At 36.6% G+C, this 22,828-nt stretch overlaps 1 protein-coding gene across 1 annotated transcript in view; it reads right to left on the bottom strand.

The window, feature by feature from the left end:
- HCN1 (hyperpolarization activated cyclic nucleotide gated potassium channel 1) overlaps positions 1-22,828 on the bottom strand; it is a gene marked incomplete at its 5' end in the record, with an annotated part of 390,251 nt that overhangs the window by 116,332 nt on the left and 251,091 nt on the right. The window contains one exon of the mRNA XM_080804646.1: positions 2,507-2,725. Within this exon, the coding sequence (XP_080660772.1) occupies positions 2,507-2,725 (219 nt within the window). The remainder of the gene's footprint in view (positions 1-2,506; positions 2,726-22,828) is intronic.

Genomic DNA, 22,828 nt, shown 5'->3' with positions numbered 1-22,828 from the left:
AGGTGACTTGCAGTAGACTAGATTTGATTGACAGTTTCACTGGAGCCCAGTAGTATGGCAAATGAAGAGACAATAGATTGTTATGTCTAGGTGTGAATTCTGGGTCTGATTATGTGGGCTGAACACCAGTGGATTCTGAATAGCTACTATCAAATGTACTGGTGCTCATTTTTACATCAAAAATATGTTATTAGTGGGTATATGGCAGTGAAAACAATATCAATATTAATTTTATAGTCATCCATGGCAGATGGTTCCAATACACCCAAAGATAAATATTAGCTACAAAAAAAGCAGTTCCTCAAAAAGTTAAACATGGAATTATTATATAACCCAATGATTCCACTCCTAGGTACATACCTTAACAAAATGAAAACAGATACTCAAATTATACTTGTACTCAAATGTTAACAGCAGCTCTATTCATGATAGCCAAAGGAGGAAACAATTCAAATGTCCATCAACTGAAGAAAAGATAAACAAAATGCTGATATATCCATACAAAGGGGTATTAATGAGCCAAAATAAGTAATTAAGCACTGACACATGATACAATTTGGATGAAGCTTGAGAACACTTAAAAGGCCATATATTGTATAACTGCATTTATATGAAACATCCAGAATAAGAAAATCCATATATTACTTATAATCAGCTCATTCTGATTAGATTGCTCCAGAAAGTAAAAGATAACCTCATTATGCTTGCCCTCTGTTAAGCCCTTTGTAATATCAAGAACTTGATAACTTGAAATATTGCAGGCATCATAATATCTTTGCTTATAAATGCCTATGATTGCACAGGCACTGGGTTTCTAAGTTACACTTGGCTTATAAAGCAGGTCTAAAAACATAAAAATAGTGAATTCACTTATTATGCAATACAATGGTAATAAACGCAATACTGGAAATTGAAGATTTGTTTGTTTTTAAGAAAAATAGGTACCAATGATGCAGACAAAAAGGAGATGGGCAAAGAGCATTTTTTAAAAAAAGCAATGTCAACTGGAAGAGAACAAACAGTATAATAGAAACATATACCTTGTTGTAGTCTTGTCTTAAATCCCCATAAAGTTTGCCCAAATTCCTTTGAGGATATAATTTTTAGTCAAAGTCACCATTCTATAAAGTTTCTTCTCCCTTACTATGTGCTTTGTTCTTTCCAATGTAATTGAAGGCTTTATTTTAAAATGTACCTTGAAGCAATTTTGGTGGTTCATCTTTTCATTACTTCAGTAATAAAATACCAACTTGCTCATTCCAATAGTTGGTGGCAGTGTAATTACATTCAAGGGAAATAAAGACTCTGGGATCCTTTTCTCCTATTGTGTGATTATAGGGTTGAAAACTTCTGTAAATAAAACAACTGAAACAATCTTCGGCTATTTTGTAACTAGTTATGAGTCTAGCCTGTTATCACTCACTAGGAGAAGTATTCTAGAACTATTTTAATCTTTACTTCCAGACATGCTCTTTGGTGCAGTATACACTATATACTCCATCATGTTAAACCAAACTTCTACATTATAAATCCTTCCTTCAGTTATGAAATATTCTTATTTATCTGTCCAAAAGTTAATGATATTTGGTTAAATATACATGTACCGTCTGATTATCCAAGGTTCAGACCCAGACAAAATAATTCAGCATATGAAAAAGAATCCAATGAATATATTATTGCATATATTTACTTTTCCTCTCTCTTTTGAGAAAAGTTTAGAGCAGCAATTATTTTAATGAACACATTGTGCTTAAGAACGCATGATAGCAGCTGTTAATATGCATTTTTAAGACTAGAGGGTGTGGTGACTTATCTACATAGAAGAGCAACATATGTTCAGCAAAGCATATGGGTTATAATATAAATTATGATTATAATGCAGAGAAACACAGAAGGACATGCACAATGGCTGCCTAGTTACATTTAATCGCTAACACATTTTTTTTTTTAAGATTTTATTTATTTATTTGACAGACAGAGATCACAAGCAGGCAGAGAGGCAGGCAGAGAGAGAGGAAGGGAAGCAGGCTCCCTGCTGAGCAGAGAGCCCGATGTGGGGCTCGATCCCAGGACCCTGAGATCATGACCTGAGCCGAAGGCAGAGGCTTAACCACTGAGCCACCCAGGTGCCCCAATCGCTAACATATTTTTCTAACATATACTAGAGAAGGTTGCATATTACTTTAACTGTTGAAATATGATAGAACATGATGGATAGTAATACTTCAAATCAGCTTCATACCTTCTCAAACATGTAACTATTTTTTCTGTAGATGTGAATTCAGATTTTTTTAAAAAGTGCTATTCAAGAAAGAAATTGGAAACAAATGACAGCTATCACAAGCATCTTGGGGAAACTATAAAATATCAAAACAGATTGTGTTTTCCTGCTTTGTACATTTTATTTCATTATATTTTTGATACAGTAAGAATTTAGTTACCCTGAAAAATATTAACTCGATTTATAAATGAGCTGGTTGAAGATACTAGTGATAAAACAAATTACCTTCTCTTGATACTGCCGCCTGGAGGAATCCAAAGACTGGATTAAAGCTGTGGCATGGCCGACAAACATGGCGTAGCAGGTGGCCCCAACGATCATGCTCAGCATGGTAATCCAGAGATCCGACATGCTGACTGGGGCCTGGGCTCCATACCCAATGCACAGCATGTGACTCATGGCTTTGAAGAGTGCATATGAATACTGCTTTCCCCACGAGTCATTCTGGAACAGAAGAGAATAAAGAAAACAGGCTGAGCCATCATGATAGTGGAATAAAAAGTGGGTGTGACCTGTACACAAAAACATTAGAAAATGAGTATGGAGAAACATCCTTGTAATGGAACATTTACACAGATAATTCTCCTTCATCGTTACTCAAATGACTTGATGTTCTTCAAAGCTTGCCTACCACTAGGAAACAGAAATAATTTACTGTTAATATATGCATTCCAAATATCAGTTTTAGGTTCGTTGTTTTTAAAACTAAAATTTCGTTTGGGACAATGGTGTGACTGTCATATAAAAATGCCAAGAATGACTGCTGACAGGCTCATTCCAAAGTTTCTAGGAAACCCAATCATTTTCTAGCAGTGTATTTGCAAGCTAAGAAATGTCACAGGTACATGTGAGGCCGATGGACCTAAGTATCAGAATTTTTATCAAAACTATGATGTTTAGATTGAAAAAATCCAAACTGATATATCTGCATAGTCCTTAATTCTGTATTTCTTAAATGAAAAATAAACACACTTTGGAATTGTACATCTGATAAATGGAAAGACTCCCTTGAAGTCCTCTCTCAGTAATGTAAATGAGAATTCAAATGTCAAGACTGATGATGGATGAATCTTGTTGGGTTTTTATAAAATAATACAATAAAATAAAACAAGCAAAATAATATCTTGGCAAACCCTCTGGACAAAAAGAAGTTGACTTCTGAGATTAGTTATTGGATGCAATTTCTGAATCCTTCCAAAAATTTATTTGAAGCTCAATTCTACAAAAATAAGCTATTCAATATATCTTATCTACCCTTTGGTAAAATTTAAAGGATTTTCTGGATCAATCTGTACCAAACCTCCTGGCCCAAGACTTACATAATTTATAAGACCCAGTGCAAAATGAAAGTTTGGGGCCCTTTAGTTCAAAATGTAGGGGGAGGATAAGTGCTGTTAAAGATAATAATATATAAATTTTTCCCTTTAAAAATATTCTATTACTTATAATAGTAGTTGTAGATGAGTAACGACATAAATTTATAAATTTCAAAAAATAACATTTCTGTATCAATTACAGGTAATACAATAAAGAGAAATACTATATTATTGTGATATACTGATTGATCATACAATTTTTCTGGCTTAATTTTCCGCAAATTCATTCCTTAGGTCTTGAAAATTGATACAATTAGCAATTTCATTTTCAATTACAAAATTGTAAGTGACATCATTTGTTTTGGCTAACACAAGATGACAAATAATTTCTGATAGTTGCAACTATTACTGGGGCTATTAAGAGTATGCATTGTGACAATATTGAGATAAATTTCTGACTTAACAAACAAATTTTAGTACATTTGGAGCTTGAGTCTAATGGAATAATTTTTCAATAAAGATTTAAGTGTTCATACAAATTAGTTTCATGTATGAATGTGATATTTATTTATTTATTTATTTTAAAAAGACTTTATTTATTTATTTGACAGACAGAGATCACAAGCAGGCAGAAAGGCAGGCAGGGTGAGGGGGGAAGCAGGCTCCCTGTGGAGCATAGAGCCCAATGTGGGGCTTGATCCCAGGACCCTGGGATCATGATCTTAGCTGAAGGCAGAGGCTTTAACCCACTGAGCCATCCAGGTGTCCCTGAATGTGATTTTTAATTAAACTTTTTATTTTAAAATAACTGTAGATTAACATGCAGATTATAAGAAATAATAGAGAACCCATGCACCATTTATCCCAAATGGTAACATCCTAAAAGTAACTATAATGTTACAACCAAGAAATTGATATGTGTACAATCCACTGATCTCATTCATATTTTACCAATATACCAGTACTAATTTGTGTGTGGACTTAGTTTTATACAAATTTATCACATGTATAAGTTTGTGTATTCATCACCACAGTGAAGATAGAAAACAATTCCCCCACAACAAAGATCCTTTACACTGTATACTGAATTTAATGTTGAATGTAAATGTATGCACTGACATTTTAAGATTTCCTCTGACATTTCCTGTAACTTGCTAAGATTGTGCAAGAAACCAAAAGTAGTTTCATAATTTGCATATAATCTAAAATGCCTATTTATGTATTTTATTTCTTTATTTTCAATTACAAGGAAAATTTAATTAAAAATTGTCTCCTTTGTTAATAATTGGTTCATTTAAAGTTTCATATGAAAATAGTGTGATTGTCCATCAAATGTGATGATCTTTAACCTGTATCGTAGGCTGGTGGATATTTGCTTTGCAATGTTGCAGGAGTTTTCAAAACTGGACACTGTAAACTGTGAAGTATTCTAATAACACCCTGACAGGCTTTATTGCAATACCCTTGTGTCCTCCCTATTTTGTAATAATTTATTGACAAAATTTACCATCTGAGTTCCCCAAGTATTATTTTGGAGTTGAGGCAGAAGATTTAATATCTGTGTAGATACTGCAGGGACAGGATCCTGGGACTGAGAGTCAGCTGATCTCTCACCAAGATTCCTGTCCCTGCTTGGTGGGGAGGGGTCACTCCTGCCGCCCACAGTCGTTGCTGTTGCTGTTGTTGCTTTGAGGTTTGCCATTGGTATCCTGCCCCAGTTCTGGCTCAGCAACATGGGGGACTCAGTATTTCAGCCTGCTGAGGCATGCTTATGCACACACCACGCTGTCAGGCCCAGTACTTGGCGTCTGTGTTGCCTACTGTGCCTACAGGCCTGAACCTGTGAGTGCGGAGTTTCCCCCCTGCAGCGCTGCTGCTCAGGTTCACACCCCACTGTCCCAGCGCTGCTCACATTCATGCCCCACTGTCCCAGGGACTTCACGTACAAAACGTAACTTCACAGATAAAATTATTAAGAATGTCAAGAGAGCAACAGCTGAGCTTTGTAACAAAGCACAGGATGCTCCTGGAAGTGCGTGCCGGAGCAACTACAAGGTCATACCCCATACCCACATCCCTGCTTTGGTCAAATGAACTCTTAAATTATCAGAAAAGTGTAAGTTATTTAAAAATACATTGACTACACATAAACCTCTGTGTTCATGTTTTAACAGGGTTTTCCAAAATCCAATGTATAGATTTAAAGAGAGGACAAGATAAAGTTTAAAAGCCCAACCTCATAAACTTTGGAATCACATGTGGCTGTGAACAAAAAATAACCAGCCCCATTGGTTGGAAGAGTTAATTTTCTTAAACTGAAATTCACTGTTATTTATAAAATGAGGTAATGTTGCCTTATCTATCCACTCATCCATCGATCCATATATGTATGTGTCTGTGTGTGTATATATATATATACACACACATGCAAGTATATATATACACACACACACACACAAGTAGAAAAATGAGATTCAGTTTTAAGAAAATAAAATTATGTGTATCTTATACTATACTATGCAGATAGTATAACGGACCCATGTACAAGTTTTCATTTTGATGAATAAACAAAATTCCTTCCCTACACTTTTTTTCATACACGAAAATATGTAACTATTTTCATGAACAAACCCAAAGTTCCCTGAATTCCAGATGTTCCAGGAACAAGGAATGGAGTATTTGATGAACAAATACAACACAAAGGAACGTGTTCTATAAAAATCTTGACTGTGTATGTTATTTAAAATGACATATTAAAATTGCTGCAATTCAACTCAGTAATATACTGCTATCATAAAAATGAGTTCACTCATTGCAAACAACACCGCAGAATAAACAGAGGCTTCAATTCCTAAGACCTAGTCCAAGAATGAATCGAAAGAAAGTAAGTGTGGCTTGTTTCTGACTGGCTTTCAATCTCTTCTGGGCTCCCTCAGCACTCTAATTCCCCCGTCGTGGTGACTTCGTCTGGGACATGATGATCTTCTTATGTGCCTGGCATCTACTCATAGTTAGGGCTGGGGCCATGTCTCATTGATCATGTTAGACTCTAAATTGCATGATTCAGTGGAGACACTAACTATTTTTAAGTGAAAACACTGTTGTTGAAAAAAGGGGTGAATAAATAAATTTTGACTGTGCTGCTAAATCTAGTACAAGATTCCCTTCCTTATATGGGGGCAGTCAGGCAGTCATGTTGCTAAGGCAACCTGATGGACTTAGATATAATGGGAATAATTCGGGGCACCTGGGTGGCTCAGCGTTTTAAGCCTCTGCCTTCAGCTCAGGTCATGATCTCAGGGTCCTGGGATCGAACCCCACGTTGGGTTCTCTGCTCAGCGGGGAGCCTGCTTCCCATTCTCTCTCTGCCTGCCTCTCTGCCTACTTGTGATCTCTGTCAAATAAATAAATAAAATCTTAAAAAAAAAAAAACTGATGCACAAAAGCACTGAAAAATTTCTGGAAGAGGTACACAAGATCTAATTGATGGAATAAAACAGTCAAAGTTGGGCATGACTGTGTGGCATCAGAATTAGAGTGAGTCTCAATGAGAAATGAAGAGAAAAGTTCAAATGTCAAGCTCAGTAATGTTGAAGCTGAGGTCCTAGAGCCATGGGTGGTCAATGAGGATAACTTGAAGGACTTATTAAATCACAGTAGTGTCCAGAATAACTTTACACAGTGCATGCTAAATACACGAAGACATTTTTCTTTCCTTTTTTTTTTTTTTAAAGATTTTATTTATTTATTTGACAGAGATCACAAGTAGGCAGAGAGGCAGGCAGAGAGAGAGGAAGGGAAGCAGGCTCCCCCGCCAAGCAGGGAGCCCGATGCGGGGCTCGATCCCAGGACCCCGAAATCATGACCTGAGCCGAAGGCAGAGGCCTAACCCACTGAGCCACCCAGGTGCCCCTGGATATCAATTCTTTATTTGCTCTAAATATCTATTCCTAATTTACTCTTTGCTATTTTTTAATGATTTAATTTGCCACACATTTTAATTCTTTTTTAAAATATTTATTTAATTTAGAGAGAGAGAAAGAGAGAGAGAGAGAGAATGTACATGAGTTAGGGCAAGGGGAGAGAGAGAGAGAGAGAATGCGCAAGCAAACCGCCCCACGAAGCATGAGGCCCACCGTGGGGTGACCCCAGGACCCTGAGATAATGACCAAGCCAAACTGAGAGTTGGACAGTCAACCAACTCAGCCACCCAAGTGCTCCAACATTTTGATTATTTTATGTAGTAAAATAAATCTGTAATTTCCTTGTGAGCTGCTGAATTTTCTCTATGAGTTAAAATGATCTCCCTAAATCCGAGATTATTCATATGTAAATATTTTGGAGATTATGTTATTTTTATATTTATTTATATTTACTTCTTTTACCCAAGAGATTTTTTGGGGGGGAGGGCATGTGGAACAAAGTTCACATTTTGATTCATTCTGAAAGAATTGTTTATTGAGACTGCATGCAACTTTCAATAAACTATCCGGTCCCCAGTGACATAAAAATGCTTTCTTTGTTATATATTGTCTCTACATGTTGGGTGTTTGTTTCTGAACTCGATATTTTGTTACATGAATCTTTTTGACTATTTCTATACTGGTATCATCTCAAATTACAGTGACTTTAGAATCTATTTTTTTTTTATCAGAATCTATTTTAATATGCATATAAAGCAAAGACTCTTCTCAATTCCAGCAGAGATTCCGACTGAGTTACTATGTGAAGAAATCTGAGGAAGACCATGTTTTAAAGTAAAAATGTGGATACCTGATGCTGGGTATGTATGGTACCCAGGGGGAAACCATGCGTGAGAACAGTCACCAAACCCAGAACATTCCTATCTGTCTGCTTGCCTATCTATCTGAAGATAGACAGGTTCATAGATCAGCCAGCGTAAATAACAGAGAAGATACAAAACTGGAATACACTAAGAAACAGAGTGATGGCCAGCAACGGAGGGGTCAGAAGATTTTTCAGTCTAGTATGGGAAGCCTCAGAAAATTTTTCAGCAGGAAATGATAAAACCTGACCTGTGCTTTAAGCTGAGTGATCAGGAAGAACTGTTGAATAGAGGTTCTCAACTGAGGATGATTCTGTCATCCAGGGAACATTGTCGAATTTTTGGTTTTCATAACTGGAGGAAGGGCAATTTTTTAAAAGATTTATTTATTTATTCTTTGAGAGAGTGAGTGTGTGTGAGCAGGGGAGGGGCAGAGGGAGAGGGAGAGAGAGAATGCCAAGCACAACCCACGCTGAGCATGGAGCCCTATGTGGGGCTCCATCTCACGACCCTGAGATCATGACCTGAGCTGAAACCAAGAATCCAACACTTAACCAACGGAGCCATGCAGGTACTTATTATCTTCTAATGGGTAGAGGCGAGTGAAGCTGCTAAATGCCTCCAATTCACCGAGAAGCTTCCACAGCAAAGAATTATCTGACCGAAAGTACCGGCCTTGGTGAGGTTGAGAAATCCTGATTATGGAGGATGGATTTAACAATGACTAGATAAAGAAGTCAGTTTAAAAGCTATTGCAAATTTAAGGGAGGTGAAATGAAAACTGAAGTAGCATAAAAGCATAAAGTATGAAATATAAGAACAATAAATAATTTTGAGAAGATAAGGTCTATAGAATGTAGCATATTAGATTTTTTTTTTAAAGATTTTATTTATTTATTTGGCAGAGATCACAAGTAGGCAGAGAGGCAGGCAGAGAGAGAGAGAGGAGGAAGCAATCTCCCCGCTGAGCAGAGAGCCCCATGCGGGGCTCGATCCCAGTACCCTGGGACCATGACCTGAGCGGAAGGCAGAGGCCTTAACCCACTGAGCCACCCAGGCGTCCCGCATATTAGATTTTTATGAAATGGTAAAAGAAAAAGGAAAGTAGAATAATTCAGGGGGTTATGGAAAATTTAGAAAGATTCATACAATTCAGGCTTTTCTTTAAAGAAGAGACTGATGAGGTGTAAGGATATTTTCTGTTATTCCTACAAGACCAGAATCATTCTTTTTAGACACTGAATTGTGTCTATGCATATTGCGTGTATGAGGGCCAATGTGGCCCTCGTGATGGAACATCAGTATTTAGGCAGCAGCCATGTGATTCAGAGGCTGCTGAGGAGAGAATCCCAAGTGGAGGAATGATATCTTATACCGTTATCTCCCTCTTCTTTAATCCCTCCAACCTTCCCCACCCATGACACCCACCATTACAACCCCTACTATAGTAGCTCAAGCCAGAAAGGTAGGTTGACTGCAGTGAAAAAATACACACGTGAGTTAAGTAACAACATAAACAGTGTGTCAAACAAATGTTTAGAAAATAAGTTAAACTTGGAATATAAAATACATTTTTCAAGGTTATCCTCGAAAAACATTATGATGGGAACAACATGCATGGCTCTAAACTGTTCAAGGTACCACTTATTACATTAAATTGATCAATCTTACCATCATATCATGCTTCTCACCACTTGATCAATGGTAACACGGAAGCAGAGAACATAGTGACTTGCCCAAGGTTACAAGTTTGTAGGTAGAGGATTCATTGTTTTGAACCGAGCCTTGTTCCAGAAATGATACTATTAGCTACTATGTGACAATGGTCTTGATTTTATAAACCTATTATACTTATAATTTCAGGCAAAATATTAAGATTGCAAAACTAACTGATCAGTCCAATTCTCACACACAGCCCTTCTTTGAGGTAGGAAAGTAACAACAGGCAAAGAGGAGACCTAAAGAAGGAACAACTAGATCTGATAGGGTCTGGTGAAGATCCAAGAATCTTTTCATTCCCAGGACATCGTTTTATTATTATTATTATTGTGTTGCTGTTCTCCTTTCATCTTTTAAAAAATGGCTCATTTTATTTTAGTCTATATCAATAGTAATAACATGAATGGTAGACTATATACTCCAAGTGCTTTAACATACAAACCAAATATTGCCAGCTTACCTTTAACTTGAATCCTATTGAAAGTAAACAAATAATTTACCTGTTAACTCTGATTTAATCAGGGCTTCTCTTTTTTTTTTTTTTTTAAAGTTTTTTTTTTTTTTTTTTTTTTTTTTTTTTTAAGATTTTATTTATTTATTTGACAGACAGAGATCGCAAGTAGGCAGAGAGGCAGGCAGAGAGAGAGAGAGAGAGGAGGAAGCAGGCTCTCTGCTGAGCAGAGAGCCCGATGCGGGGCTCGATCCCAGGACCCTGGGATCATGACCTGAGCCGAAGGCAGAGGCTTTAACCCACTGAGCCACCCAGGCGCCCCTAATCAGGGCTTCTCTTGATTTCATTTTAGGCAATGATTTGCCAACAAACTGTTCCTTACAGATTATTTTAAAAAGTTTTTAAGATTTTATTTATTTATTTGACAGAGAGAGAGAAAGAAAGAGCATAAGCAGGGAGAATGGCAGGTAGAGGAAGAGGGAGAAGCAGACTCCCTGCTGAGCAGGGAGCCCAATGCAGTACTCGATCCCAGGACCCTGAGATCATGACCTGAGCCAAAGGCCGACTTAACTGACTGAGCCACCCAGGCATCCCTGATTAATTTTTTTTATTAATCGAAGTGTTCCCATATTTAATTCTTCACTTCACTGAGGCATCTTTGAAATTAATTATTTTTTGAGGAAAGCATATTGAGCCCAATTAACGGGAATATATATAAGTAAACTTAATTATTCCATCTGGGAACTTCCATACAGAAAAAAAAAATTATGTTTGTATTCCAAGTTTAACTTATTTTCTAAGCATTTGTTTGACACACTGTTGATGTTGTTACTTAATTTGGATCAGGGTGAAGGACTATGGCAAAGAAAGAAAAGAAATGTTTATTCTAGACCTCCTGACTTAGGACATTCAAACTCAAACTAAGCCACTTAGCATATTCTGCCACAGGAACAAAAGTTTCCCTAGTCCATCATCTTTCATATGAAATAAAATTTTGTTAATTTAGAAGGCCAAAGTATTCTATTATTGAATACCGGAATGAATCTGCTTTATCATTTGAAATCAAATGCAAGTATGAATATGTTAAGTAGGCAAAATCTTAGCAAAACTGGAAATATAGAACTTGACTCAGAAATCTATGCATCGGGGTGTCTGGGTGGCTCAGTGGGTTAAAGCCTCTGCCTTTGGCTCAGGTCATGATCCCAGGGTCCTAGGATAGAGCCCCCCATCGGGCTCTCTGCTCGGCAGGTAGCCTGCTTCCTCCTCCCTCTCTCTCTGCCTGCCTCTCTGCCTACTTGTAATCTCTGTCTGTCAAATAAATAAATAATCTTAAAAAAAAAAAGAAATCTATGCATCAACGCTAAAATATCAAATTTTAATCAGTTATAATTTACTTCTTCAACCACTGAATGAACTTACCACTTACATCAGTTACAACAATGCTAGTCAGATAGAAAGATACATTAAGAAGTTCTCAAGACAAGGAATATAGCTGAACATAATCTTCCTGAAGTCACAAGAAGTGGAGCATAACAGGTCACCAATTCCAAAGTGTAAGGTCACTATCCAAAGTGTAAGGCCACTAGAACATGCCATGATTTTGTTTTATCTGTATATAAGAGAATGGAGTCAAGGTAATAAACTCTTGTTCTTCATCGATTTCACAGGGCTGAGGTATGGTAACAACGGATAGATACTAGGAGCAAGCTTTCTAATGATTAGTGATAGAAACAGAACTGCAATTGTTTTTAAGGATTCATTTGAGCATTTTTGTTCTTTGAAGTATATCCTCTAGAATTATTGGATTGATTACAAACAGAAACATTTAAGAAACATCTTTGAGGAGGTCTTTATCTTAGTTGAATTAAACATTATTTGTGACTTTTTGCTACAGATCATAGTAAATAATAATGTCAGTAGGAAGACAAGTGGAGATCAACTCACTGAGGTCATCCGAACTTGAATTGTTCAGTAGAAACACAGTGTATGCAATTCCTAAGGAGACTCAGGGAAATGACCGACAGCTATGTTGTGTGTAAAGTTAAAATGCAGATAGCAAGGAAGAATATTTCTTAAAAAAATATATGATGTAGCCCCCCCTCCCCTGCCCAGTATAGATATGCTTTGAAAGCTAACATTAATGCCACTGTAAGCAGGAAGAAAGAGAGCCTACCGACACTGTGATTTGATTTCATAACTCGTCAACATTTTTCTATAACATTAGCACTATATTTTAAATGTTTTAAAAGTAATGAATTATTTCCCTTCAATTCACGTGATAGAAGCTCTTGAATTCTTGAAATACATATTTGTATTCTTGATAACATTATCTCCAAAAAATATAAATGCCATGATTTCTAGAAATAACACCTTAAAAAATAATATACAATTACATATATTTTTGAGTTGGAGAAGTGTATTTATGTTTTTTATTTGTACTGTTTTGATCTGCTTACAAACATTTATAGCTCTGACATCAATCCTTCTGCCTTATAGAAAAGTTCAAATAGTTTTCAGCAATAAAATATAAAATTACTGCATAAGAAGACTACTGTTGCCATAAAAAGTGTGATGTTTGGTCATTTTAAGTTCTAGACTTGTTCCTTGGTCAATTAATCCCCCAAAGTCTAAGTGTATGTTTCCCTGCTTCAATAATGATGATAAAATACAAAATTAGCATTAAGTAGATTTATAAATTAAAATTTAATGATGCTTGAGATCATAGATTTTTTTTCTCATATTTCTTTTAACATTGGTTGCATTGTTTTAAAATAAAAATTAAACATGGGATGCCTGAGTGGCTCAGTCGGTTATGCATACTACTCTTGATTTTCGCTTGGATCCTGATCTCAGGGTTGTGAGACTGAGCCCCACATGGGGCTCTGCGCTGCTTAAGATTCTCTCTCCTCCCCTCACTGTTTTCCCCTCCCCCCTCAATTGTTCTCTCCCGAAAAAATAAATGAGATAAAATAAAAATTAGACACATCAATAGGTTATTTTTTAATTTGGTGGTTCTGCTAGCTCAATTTTTTAGATTAAGTGTTCACTAGTACTTATAGAAAGGCTCTAAATCAGGTATTTCAAGATTTTAAGTGTGATTTTTCTATAATTGGTGCTTTGAGCAAAATATTTTTATTGCTTGTTTGGACAAGTAAATAGAAACAAATATATCTACATATTTTTGCACACATGAATAACAGTAAACATATTTTATATATATGCATAAATATAAAGGAACAATGGGAGAGATTAGCATACACTGAGTACTTTACTCCTTGCAAGGTGCTCTTATATCAACTCACTGTTCCTCATAAAATTCTTGAAACCTGATATTGTTCTTACAAGTAAGGAATGCAAAGCTTAGAAAAATTAAGAGATTTGCTCAAAGTCACACACTTGTCAACGGGAAAGCTGAAATTCAATCATAGCTGTATCTGAACTACAGTATAAACCATCTCCATTCTGAAGATCATAGCCTCATCTTTCCTAACCATTTATATAAATAAAATTCATAATTCTAGTGCAGAATTTTCAAGCATTTTAAGAATATAACCATAGCACAGAAATTCTCTAGAATATATGTTTTCATCTCATCTAGCAAAAGGGAACCTCTTACTACACCCTGAGGAAATTTAGAGGAAAAATTATCTCAGATTTTCATCAGAGAAAACCTCTGAGGGAAAATCCCCTCAAGAGTCTGAGGCCATGGGGCACCTGAGTGGCTCAGTGGGTTAAAGCCTCTGCCTTCGGCTCAGGTCATGATCCCAGGACCCTGGGATTGAGCCCTGCATCTGCTCTCTGCTCAGCAGGGAGCCTGCTTCCTCCCCTCTCTCTGCCTGCCTCTCTGCCTACTTGTGATCTCTGTCTGTCAAATAAATAAATAAAATCTTTAAATTAAAAAAAAAAAAAGAGTCTGAGGCCAGTAAAGATGTTGGCTTACACAATCGTACTTCACTTCAGTAGTTTCCTACTGGCCAAGAACGCTCAAAGCGTTCTCTTCCCTTCCTCCCATCCCCAAAGCCTGGTATGGAGTAAATGTTCCTGGTATCCAAATAGGAAAAGTCTTCTGGAAGGATGTTCTTGCCTGAGGCTTAATCCTCCAGAGTCTGGAAGGTGCATGAGAGGCAGAGGCAAGTTCCACCTGAACCAGGAAACGATGCTGTGTGCATCCGCTAACACCTGGCCAAAGTGATGTCATTTCTCCAGGGCTATTATTTGATATGCACTTTTAAAATCATTGTATGGGTTTTAGGAAAGCAACTCTGCATCGGTGATTTTCAAATTAGTAGATCATCTCTTTTGATGGCATTCTCAAGTTGCTTAACTCTGCTAATTAGAGGCGTTAGCATATTGGTAGTGTTAAAAACTGCTAAAATTAAAGCGAAATTGAAGTAAAACAAAGAACTGTAATCTTTTTCTCCAGGCTCAAACTTCTGCTCTTTTTAAGGAAAGCAGCCACCTGGGATATAAAAGAAGCAGGAGTTCAGAACTTCATCAGCTTGAGTGGAGCCCTTGGGTGGTTGGTGTTAATAATTAGAACATAAGGGGTGCCTGGGTGGCGCAGTGGGTTAAGCGTCCAACTCTTGATTTTGGCTCAGGTCGTGATCTCAGGTGGTGAGACTGAGCCCTGGGACAGGTTCTGCACTCAGTTCAGAGTCTGCTTGAGACTCTCTCCCTCTCCCTCTGCCCCTCCCCACTCACTCTCTTTCTCTTTATCTAAAATAAATAAACTTTAAAAAAGTAATGAGAACATAAATTATTACATACGCAATTATTGGTTTATATAAATGTTCGTTACCATATGAAACACGGCATTGGATTTTTCATCCTAGATAATCTGCATATATGTCAATTGTGTGACAGATGTGTAATGTATAAAGAATCTGTACTTCTTATGAAGATTAAATGAGAGGCGTTATATAAAAGGCTGATACATACAGTGGCTGTATATAAAAGCACTGATACATAATACAGTGTTTAGGTGTATTTTATCTAGCTTAGTTCTCTGCATGAGGGTCTAAATTTATTAATAGTGTGTGTACCTGTGTGTGTTTTCATTTAACAACTTGTTTATAGCACTTTCTGCTGCTGGGTACAATTCTAATCTCTTTACAAACATACACATCACGAAGAAGTTTATTAAAATCTGATGTTCAGAGATCAGCACAACTATAGAGAATTTTAAGCCATGTAGAAAAAAGAAATGTGTAAGCTGGCAAGAAACTTAATAATTGGTTATTGATGTTGAGGTTAAACTAGTTTTTCCATTATTCCAAAAATGAAACTCTCAACTATAACAGATTCTGAAATCCCACCCTAGCAATGGTAGAATTTGTCTTCCTTAACATTTAACATATCCATGTAGTAGCATGATGGTATGATAAATTTCTCTGTTTTTTTTTTTTTTTTCTTTTTCTACCTTGATTTGCTACTGGACTGGGGCTCAGCCACCAGAGTTAAGAAGGGAGAGTTCTGAAATTAAATAAAAGATTTGACCCACCCATGAAACAATTTTTTCCCCTATGGTAGACTGACATATTATAGACTCATAAAAAGTTGGAATTGCATGAGATCTGGGCAAAACTTTAGGCTACCCTTTTTATGGGCAAATGGAGTTTAAGAATATCCCTAATTTTATGATTAAAATAACCAACTAGCTAAATACACACATAAATAAGTTGGATAGTATTCATACTATCCAACTCTATTTTAATCTAATATGCAAGGAACAAAACATTTCAAAGTCAGAAAATATTGTTACTTTCCCATGGTCTCATCCAGTTTGCCTAAGGATTGAAAAACAAACAAACAAAAAACGCTCATGTCTTTACATGCTGCAAATATTGCTTCCATTAGCTTGGCATAGTCACTACAATAATCAAAACACCACTACCAACAAAAACATTGAGCATGTTTATATAGATCTCTTACAATAAGTATCTAATTTGACCTGGTGATGATCACAGCAACATTATAACAGCTAGAACAGCCTTTATTATCTTCATTTTACTGAGGAGGATAAAGTTCAGAGTTTCATTAACTTGCCAATGGCCTCATGATAAGATGTAGTATCTTCCCATTGGGTTTCTGACCTGCCAACTGCAGACACAGTACAGCTGTAATTTAAGCTGTAATTGCTTAATAACTGCTATCCTGTACTCTGCTTACATATGGGTATTTAAGAGGGAAAAAAATCAACCATGGCTTGGGGTTAAACCATCGCCATTTTGAAAGTGATATTACAAGTCTAATTACTATTACATTCTATCTGGGCAAAATGATGAGGGCATCCACTGTGATCTGTATTACCCAAAATTACCATAGAGTTACCTATTTCAGAAAAATGCATGCTTATTAGGTCAGCGGCTAATTAATTATATAGAAAACTATTTCCCTATGCTAAAGTTATTTCTATCACAAGTTTAAAAGATAAATGATACCGATTAAAATTATCCTGTTACTTTAGAAAGATGCTTTCTTTTTTTTTAAGCCAAAGAAATTTATTCTCTCATTGTTCTGTAACCTAAAACTTTGGTAGTAAAGTCAGCCGGATTTCCTTTGACTCTTCCAACTTCTGGTGGAGGCTGTAATTATTGGCATTCCTGGGCTTGCGGCCACATCACTCCAATCTCTGCCACTGTTGTCACAGGATGTTTTCCTCTTCTTGTAAGGACAACAGTCATGCTGGATTAAGGCCGATTCTAATGACCTCATCATAACTTGATGACATCTATTTGATCCTATTCACAAATAAGGTCACGTTGGCAGCCACTTTGGCATTATAACTTCAACAAATCTTTTTTGGGGGCATATTTCAACCCACAAAAATAGCTTTGCTCTAGATTAGAAGAGATGAGTCTGAGTGTGGGAAGCATAAGTTTATGTAACAGTTGCAGAACACAGAACCTGCAACTTCAACCACAGTCCCATTTGTGTGTGTCTGTAGTAGAGGCAGCTTGGACTTCAAAAGAAAGAAAGAAAGAAAGAAAGAAAGAAAGAAAAAAGAAAGAAGAAAAATGCTTTTAAATTCATCTTCTTCTATTTATTTATTTTTTATTTATTTGAGAGAGAGCAAGAGCACGAGTCGGGTGAAGGGCAGAGGGAGAAGCAGACTCCCCACTGAGCAGGGAGCCCAATGTGGGACTCGATCCCAGGAGTCCAGGATCATGACCTGAGCCAAAGGCAGACACTTAACTGACTGAGCCACCCAGGTGCCCCAAATTCACCTTCTTATTTACAGCAAAATAGTAACTACACAAATCAGCAACAGCACATGTTACTTAATTCTAAAGGCAAGATCTTAAATTGAAGACAAACAAATAAAGCCTTAAATTATAAGCAATGCTAGAACTTGGTATATTGATTATGCAATCTAACAGGATAAGCCTAGGAAATCCTCCACTGTGTAAAAAGCAGAAAGATTGAGCACTTGCAGTTATTTTTAGAAGCCTAATTCCAACTTAAAGCTCTTATCCTATGATGTGTACTCAATGTATTCTTGGTATGTGAGGCTTCTGTGTCAGAGTTACTGCTCTGAGAGAATATTCTGCTTTGACTCCTTAAGTCCACATAAGCCTTAGACAAATGTAGGTTTTATAAGGTGTAGACTCCCTGACCTCATACACAACTTCACAGAAAATTCAAATACCAAATAGTACTTAGCAGAGGCAAAAAGCAACTTCTTGATCAACAGAATCAAACCAAATACACTTTTTACTGGTATTTAGAAAGCTTAAATCCCTGGAGCCTCAGCTGTCTTTGATAAATCAATTCTCCATTTACATTACATTTGAGTGTCAGCATGTGTGTGTGTGTGTGTGTGTGTGTGTGTGTGTGTGTGTGTGTGTGTGTGTGTGTGTGTGAAATGAGAGAGAGGGAGAGAGAGAAAAGAAATTGATTGATTTTCGAGTCTCAGACTATCTTGTTGCAGCCATAGCTCTGAATTCAGATATAGACTGACTTGGAAATCAATAAGAAAACAAACTATAAAACAGAAAGAAAAAAAATTGAAACAACCTGTTAGTTTCTCTCTCTTTTTTTCTCTTCCTCTAGCTTTTGATTCTACCAGCTTATTAGCAGACTAGGAAAATGGTGATTCAGACAAAATTCCCATTTCTGATGAGCTCACTTTAATTCTTTAAAGTCAGAATAAAAATATGTGGACAATTATTCCATATTTAACCACGATATTACTATCCAAAGAACATATTAATGTGAAGCAGGTTCTCTGTGAACTTCAGTGGACTCCATTTGAAATAATGCTAATGAGCATATGCTAGCTATTCTCTTATAGCATCGAGAGGAAAACTAGGGTTAGTTTACTTTTAGAAAAGCAATTTTTAGTCTGTTAATGCATATAAAAAATAAGACCATAAAAAGGCAAATGCTACCCAAACTGGAGTATTTCTGAATACTTTGGTAGAATTCTTATTTCCATAATATTACCTAATGCCAACACCTCCTATACCTGACCATTTTGTTTGTGAGGCATAATAACTAGAAATTCCTACAAAGAGCACACTGTTTAGTACAATTCCTGTAGAAAACTGACCTATAATACCTTACTTAGGCAAAATGCTGAAGTTTCCACAAACTGATAGCCTATAAAGAACATCTCCAGACACATCATATAGATGTCTTCCTTAACTTCCTCTGATGTGGAAGGAAACAACTCTGGCTTACTGGCAATGCAAGAGAATGTCTTAATGATTAACAGCATGCATTTCTCGGTCAGTAGGGACTGCTCAGAGAGAAGAGGTAAACATTCAAAGCTTAATGATTTCTCTTGTGCATCGCTTCCATGACTCATGCCAGATTTTCCCCAGCTAGTTCTAAAATGATTAATCTGCTCCGATGAGTCAACAGTCTTTCATCTTCACCTTTCCTTAGGCACTGGTAACAAAGGTTAACAAAATCATCTATTGTATTTGCCCGGGTGGGCATATGTGTATTTCTACCCCAGGCTTGCCTAGAGAAGGTGTAGCAAAACAGCCTCCCTCATGTACAATCTGCATGCTGTCCCTGGTAGCACTGTGACAGCAGGTTATCTGGACGGTGGAGATGGAACTTTGATCACACTGTAGATGAGGTCTGGGAGAAGAGTACCTAGTTTTCCAATCAGAATCAAGAAAAAGCTTGACATACTCAAAAATCGCTCCCATCTTCTTCTAAGAGGCCAGAAATACCTTGACTCTGTTTTAGGTTAGGAAGTCAATGTCACAGTTTCTGGAAGGTTTTGACTCTAAGTCATTATTCAAATATCCTCTTGCCATGACCTACAGGTTCCTTGCTGGCCCCAAAAGTTTCAGGATTGGCTCCCAAGACACTAAAATTGTATGAGCGTAGATAAGCACAATGTGAACAAAGCATGAAGAGCATCCCAAGACAAATTCTTTAGGGAAGGATAAAGCTTGAATACCATAAAATTAAAGGCAAATATGAGAGATAGGATCTTTCAAATGAAAGAAGATAGGATGGGAGTAAATGTGAATCAGGTATACATAAGATAGGGTACAGGGAGATTACCTTTGCTTTGATATGTCCGTGGGTTAGCTTTGGATGAGGAATAGCGAGGGCTACAAGAAACTTCAAATAGAAAATGAATAACACACAAGAGACTAGATCCTAGAGCATTTATCATTTATGATGAAGGTAGAAGCCAAGCAAGGGAGAAGCAGGAGTATTAAAATAAGTCAGGAAGAAAAAAAAATAAGGAAGGAATAAGGTATTTCTATAAATTTACTTGATATCAACACTCTTGAAAAGTAGGGCAGCTTTACCAGAAAAGGTAACATATATTGACATTCTTTGGAAGCCAATAGGTGCCATTCAAATATAAATGACAGTATTACTGTTCTTATTATTTGTCAGTGATACACATTGATAATGGCATGGTTGTCTGAGAATCCTAATTATACATGCCAATTTGAAGATATTCATATTTGATTCTTGTTATGTATTTTCTCCAAAGTTTGGAAGCTACAGCATGTAGGAGCAAATTTCATAAGCAAAATGGGTGGGTGTTTTTGACAAAATTTAGGTAGAGAAATTTCAGAGGTAGGAAAAAAAGGGAGAAGACCATTTAGTATTTACAATGGTAATATAATGAAAGGAGTTAGAAGGGGCAGGAAAATTGGGTTAAAGTAGTGATCTTGATGGCATTACCCATATAGGAATAAAACAGTATTTTATAACACACTAAGACATTTTAAAAGACAAATTAGATAGTGAACTAAGGCATTTTCAAAGGCAATAATCTACCTTTTGGAATAAGTCGTAATAAAACAGATTTGTGGAAAGGTCTCTCTTTCAGGAAGTTAAATGACCAAAAATATCCCTATGAACATAGAATACAAGGGATTAAAGCTAAACCGAAAAGGATTAAAGTATCTCAAAGCCCAGTGTGTTGTCTTCAAAATTTAAGAGAAATAACTGAGCCTTGTAGTATACTCTGAATGTTAATAACATGGACCTTTGAAAAGTAAAGAAGTTCGAGAAAACAAACCTTCATAACCAAACGACCATTGCTATCCCATCAAGATGCAAATCTGAAGGCATCACACGGATTCTGAAGCAGCATTTACTAGACTGAGATAGAACTTCTTTATATATTCGTATTCACTATTGAGTGAGCTGTGACTGGTCAGTCTCACTCCAAGCAAGAACTTAGTTATTTGTTAATCTGGTCTCCCTCTTCTATGTTGCTCCTTCACATAAAACAAGCAACAAACCCCAAACGAATCTGGTTTACTTTCAGTGAGGTGAACAGAGTTGAGTATGACTCATCAAAATAAAACAGACTACTCTCTTGACCTCTAATCCTGTCTACCAGGATGTTCCCTACTTGGCTTTAAACAGATGTGACAAACTGTGTCAATGCTAAATTCACCTAACCTGAATTTACCATCAATAAGTTCTATTGCCCCTGAACCACCCCCTAATTTCAGTTGGTATCACTTAACTGATTCCCTGTCATATTTCCCCTTTCCCCACTGCACGCTAACCCAAAGCATCCAGGCAGAAGAGCATCTAAGCAGTATCTGCTTCCACTTTACCCCCCTAAATAGTTCTCAGGCTAAGAGTCTTAAAGTACCTGTTTGTTTATCACAAAATAACCAACAAATGCACACAAATAACAACCATTGAAAAGAATCCTTCCACTGTCTCCCCCTTTATATTGTATCTATGCTCTCATTCTGTGCCCAGTACTTCCCTTGAGGACTTACAGGTGTGTTAAAAAGGACACCACAGACCCAAAATGTGTCATTCAGGCCCAGTCTTCAAATCTAGGCTCAATATCCAGTTTACTTGCAGTTTCAATCACCTCCAGAAATCTAGCCTTCATCAGTCAAGAACATTCTGATGGGTTTCAATGAGTTTGGCAGGGGATCTCTCCAACCCCTAAAGGTGGAGGAAGTGATCTGCATGATAAGATCCCCTCCACTTTCCCTCAGGGAAAGCAACTTTGTCTGTAACAATCCTTTTCTTTTGCTAATCACTTTCTTGCCCCACCCTCTTTCCAGAAAAATCTTCCATTTTGCGCAACTCCTCAGAGATTCCCTCTACTTGTAGGTGGGATGCTGCCGATTTGTGAATCATTTAATAAAGCCAGTTAGATCTTTAAATTCACTTATTTGAATTTTGTGTTTTAACACGTGTCACTTGGCTTGAGGCCTTGCTTTTTACTTACACTCCTGTGATCAAAAATATGTTATAACTCAATATCATACTGTAAGATCCTATCATCTTATAAGCAGTGGTTAATATTAAACTGACCCTTCAGTTCTTTCACCATCCTTGGACTTTGATTCTGCTCTTTTATTTCTAAAGCTGTATAGGGTTTATTTTCATTATTGCCCTTTTGAATAGAAAAATACAGCTCCTTTTTCTGCCAGTTTTATTGAGATATAATTGACATATAACACTGTATTAAGATTAAAACACAATGATTTGATATATATAATACATAAATATATACAAAATTTATATATGTAATACATATATATATAAAAACATACATATTTTGCAATATTGCAAAAATGATCACCACAAAAAGTATAGTTAACATCCACCAGTCCACATGGTTACAAAAATATAAAGAATACTTTACACATTTGCACTGTTATCCTTGTTCAGGGATCATGCTAATAATCTCTGTATAGTTCCAAGTTTACCATGTGTTTCTTCCAAAGTGAGCACCAGAGCTCCTTTTTGTTATCCCAACGAAAAACACTGTACCTTTCTGGCATTTTCCTTGTTGCGTTGCTACAAAGTAT

The sequence above is a fragment of the Martes martes genome (assembly GCF_963455335.1).
Source record: "Martes martes genome assembly, chromosome: 5".
Classification (NCBI taxonomy): Eukaryota; Metazoa; Chordata; class Mammalia; order Carnivora; family Mustelidae; genus Martes; species Martes martes.
Note: the sequence above shows the minus strand (reverse complement) of the source record. Positions and strands in the feature narration are given on the sequence as shown.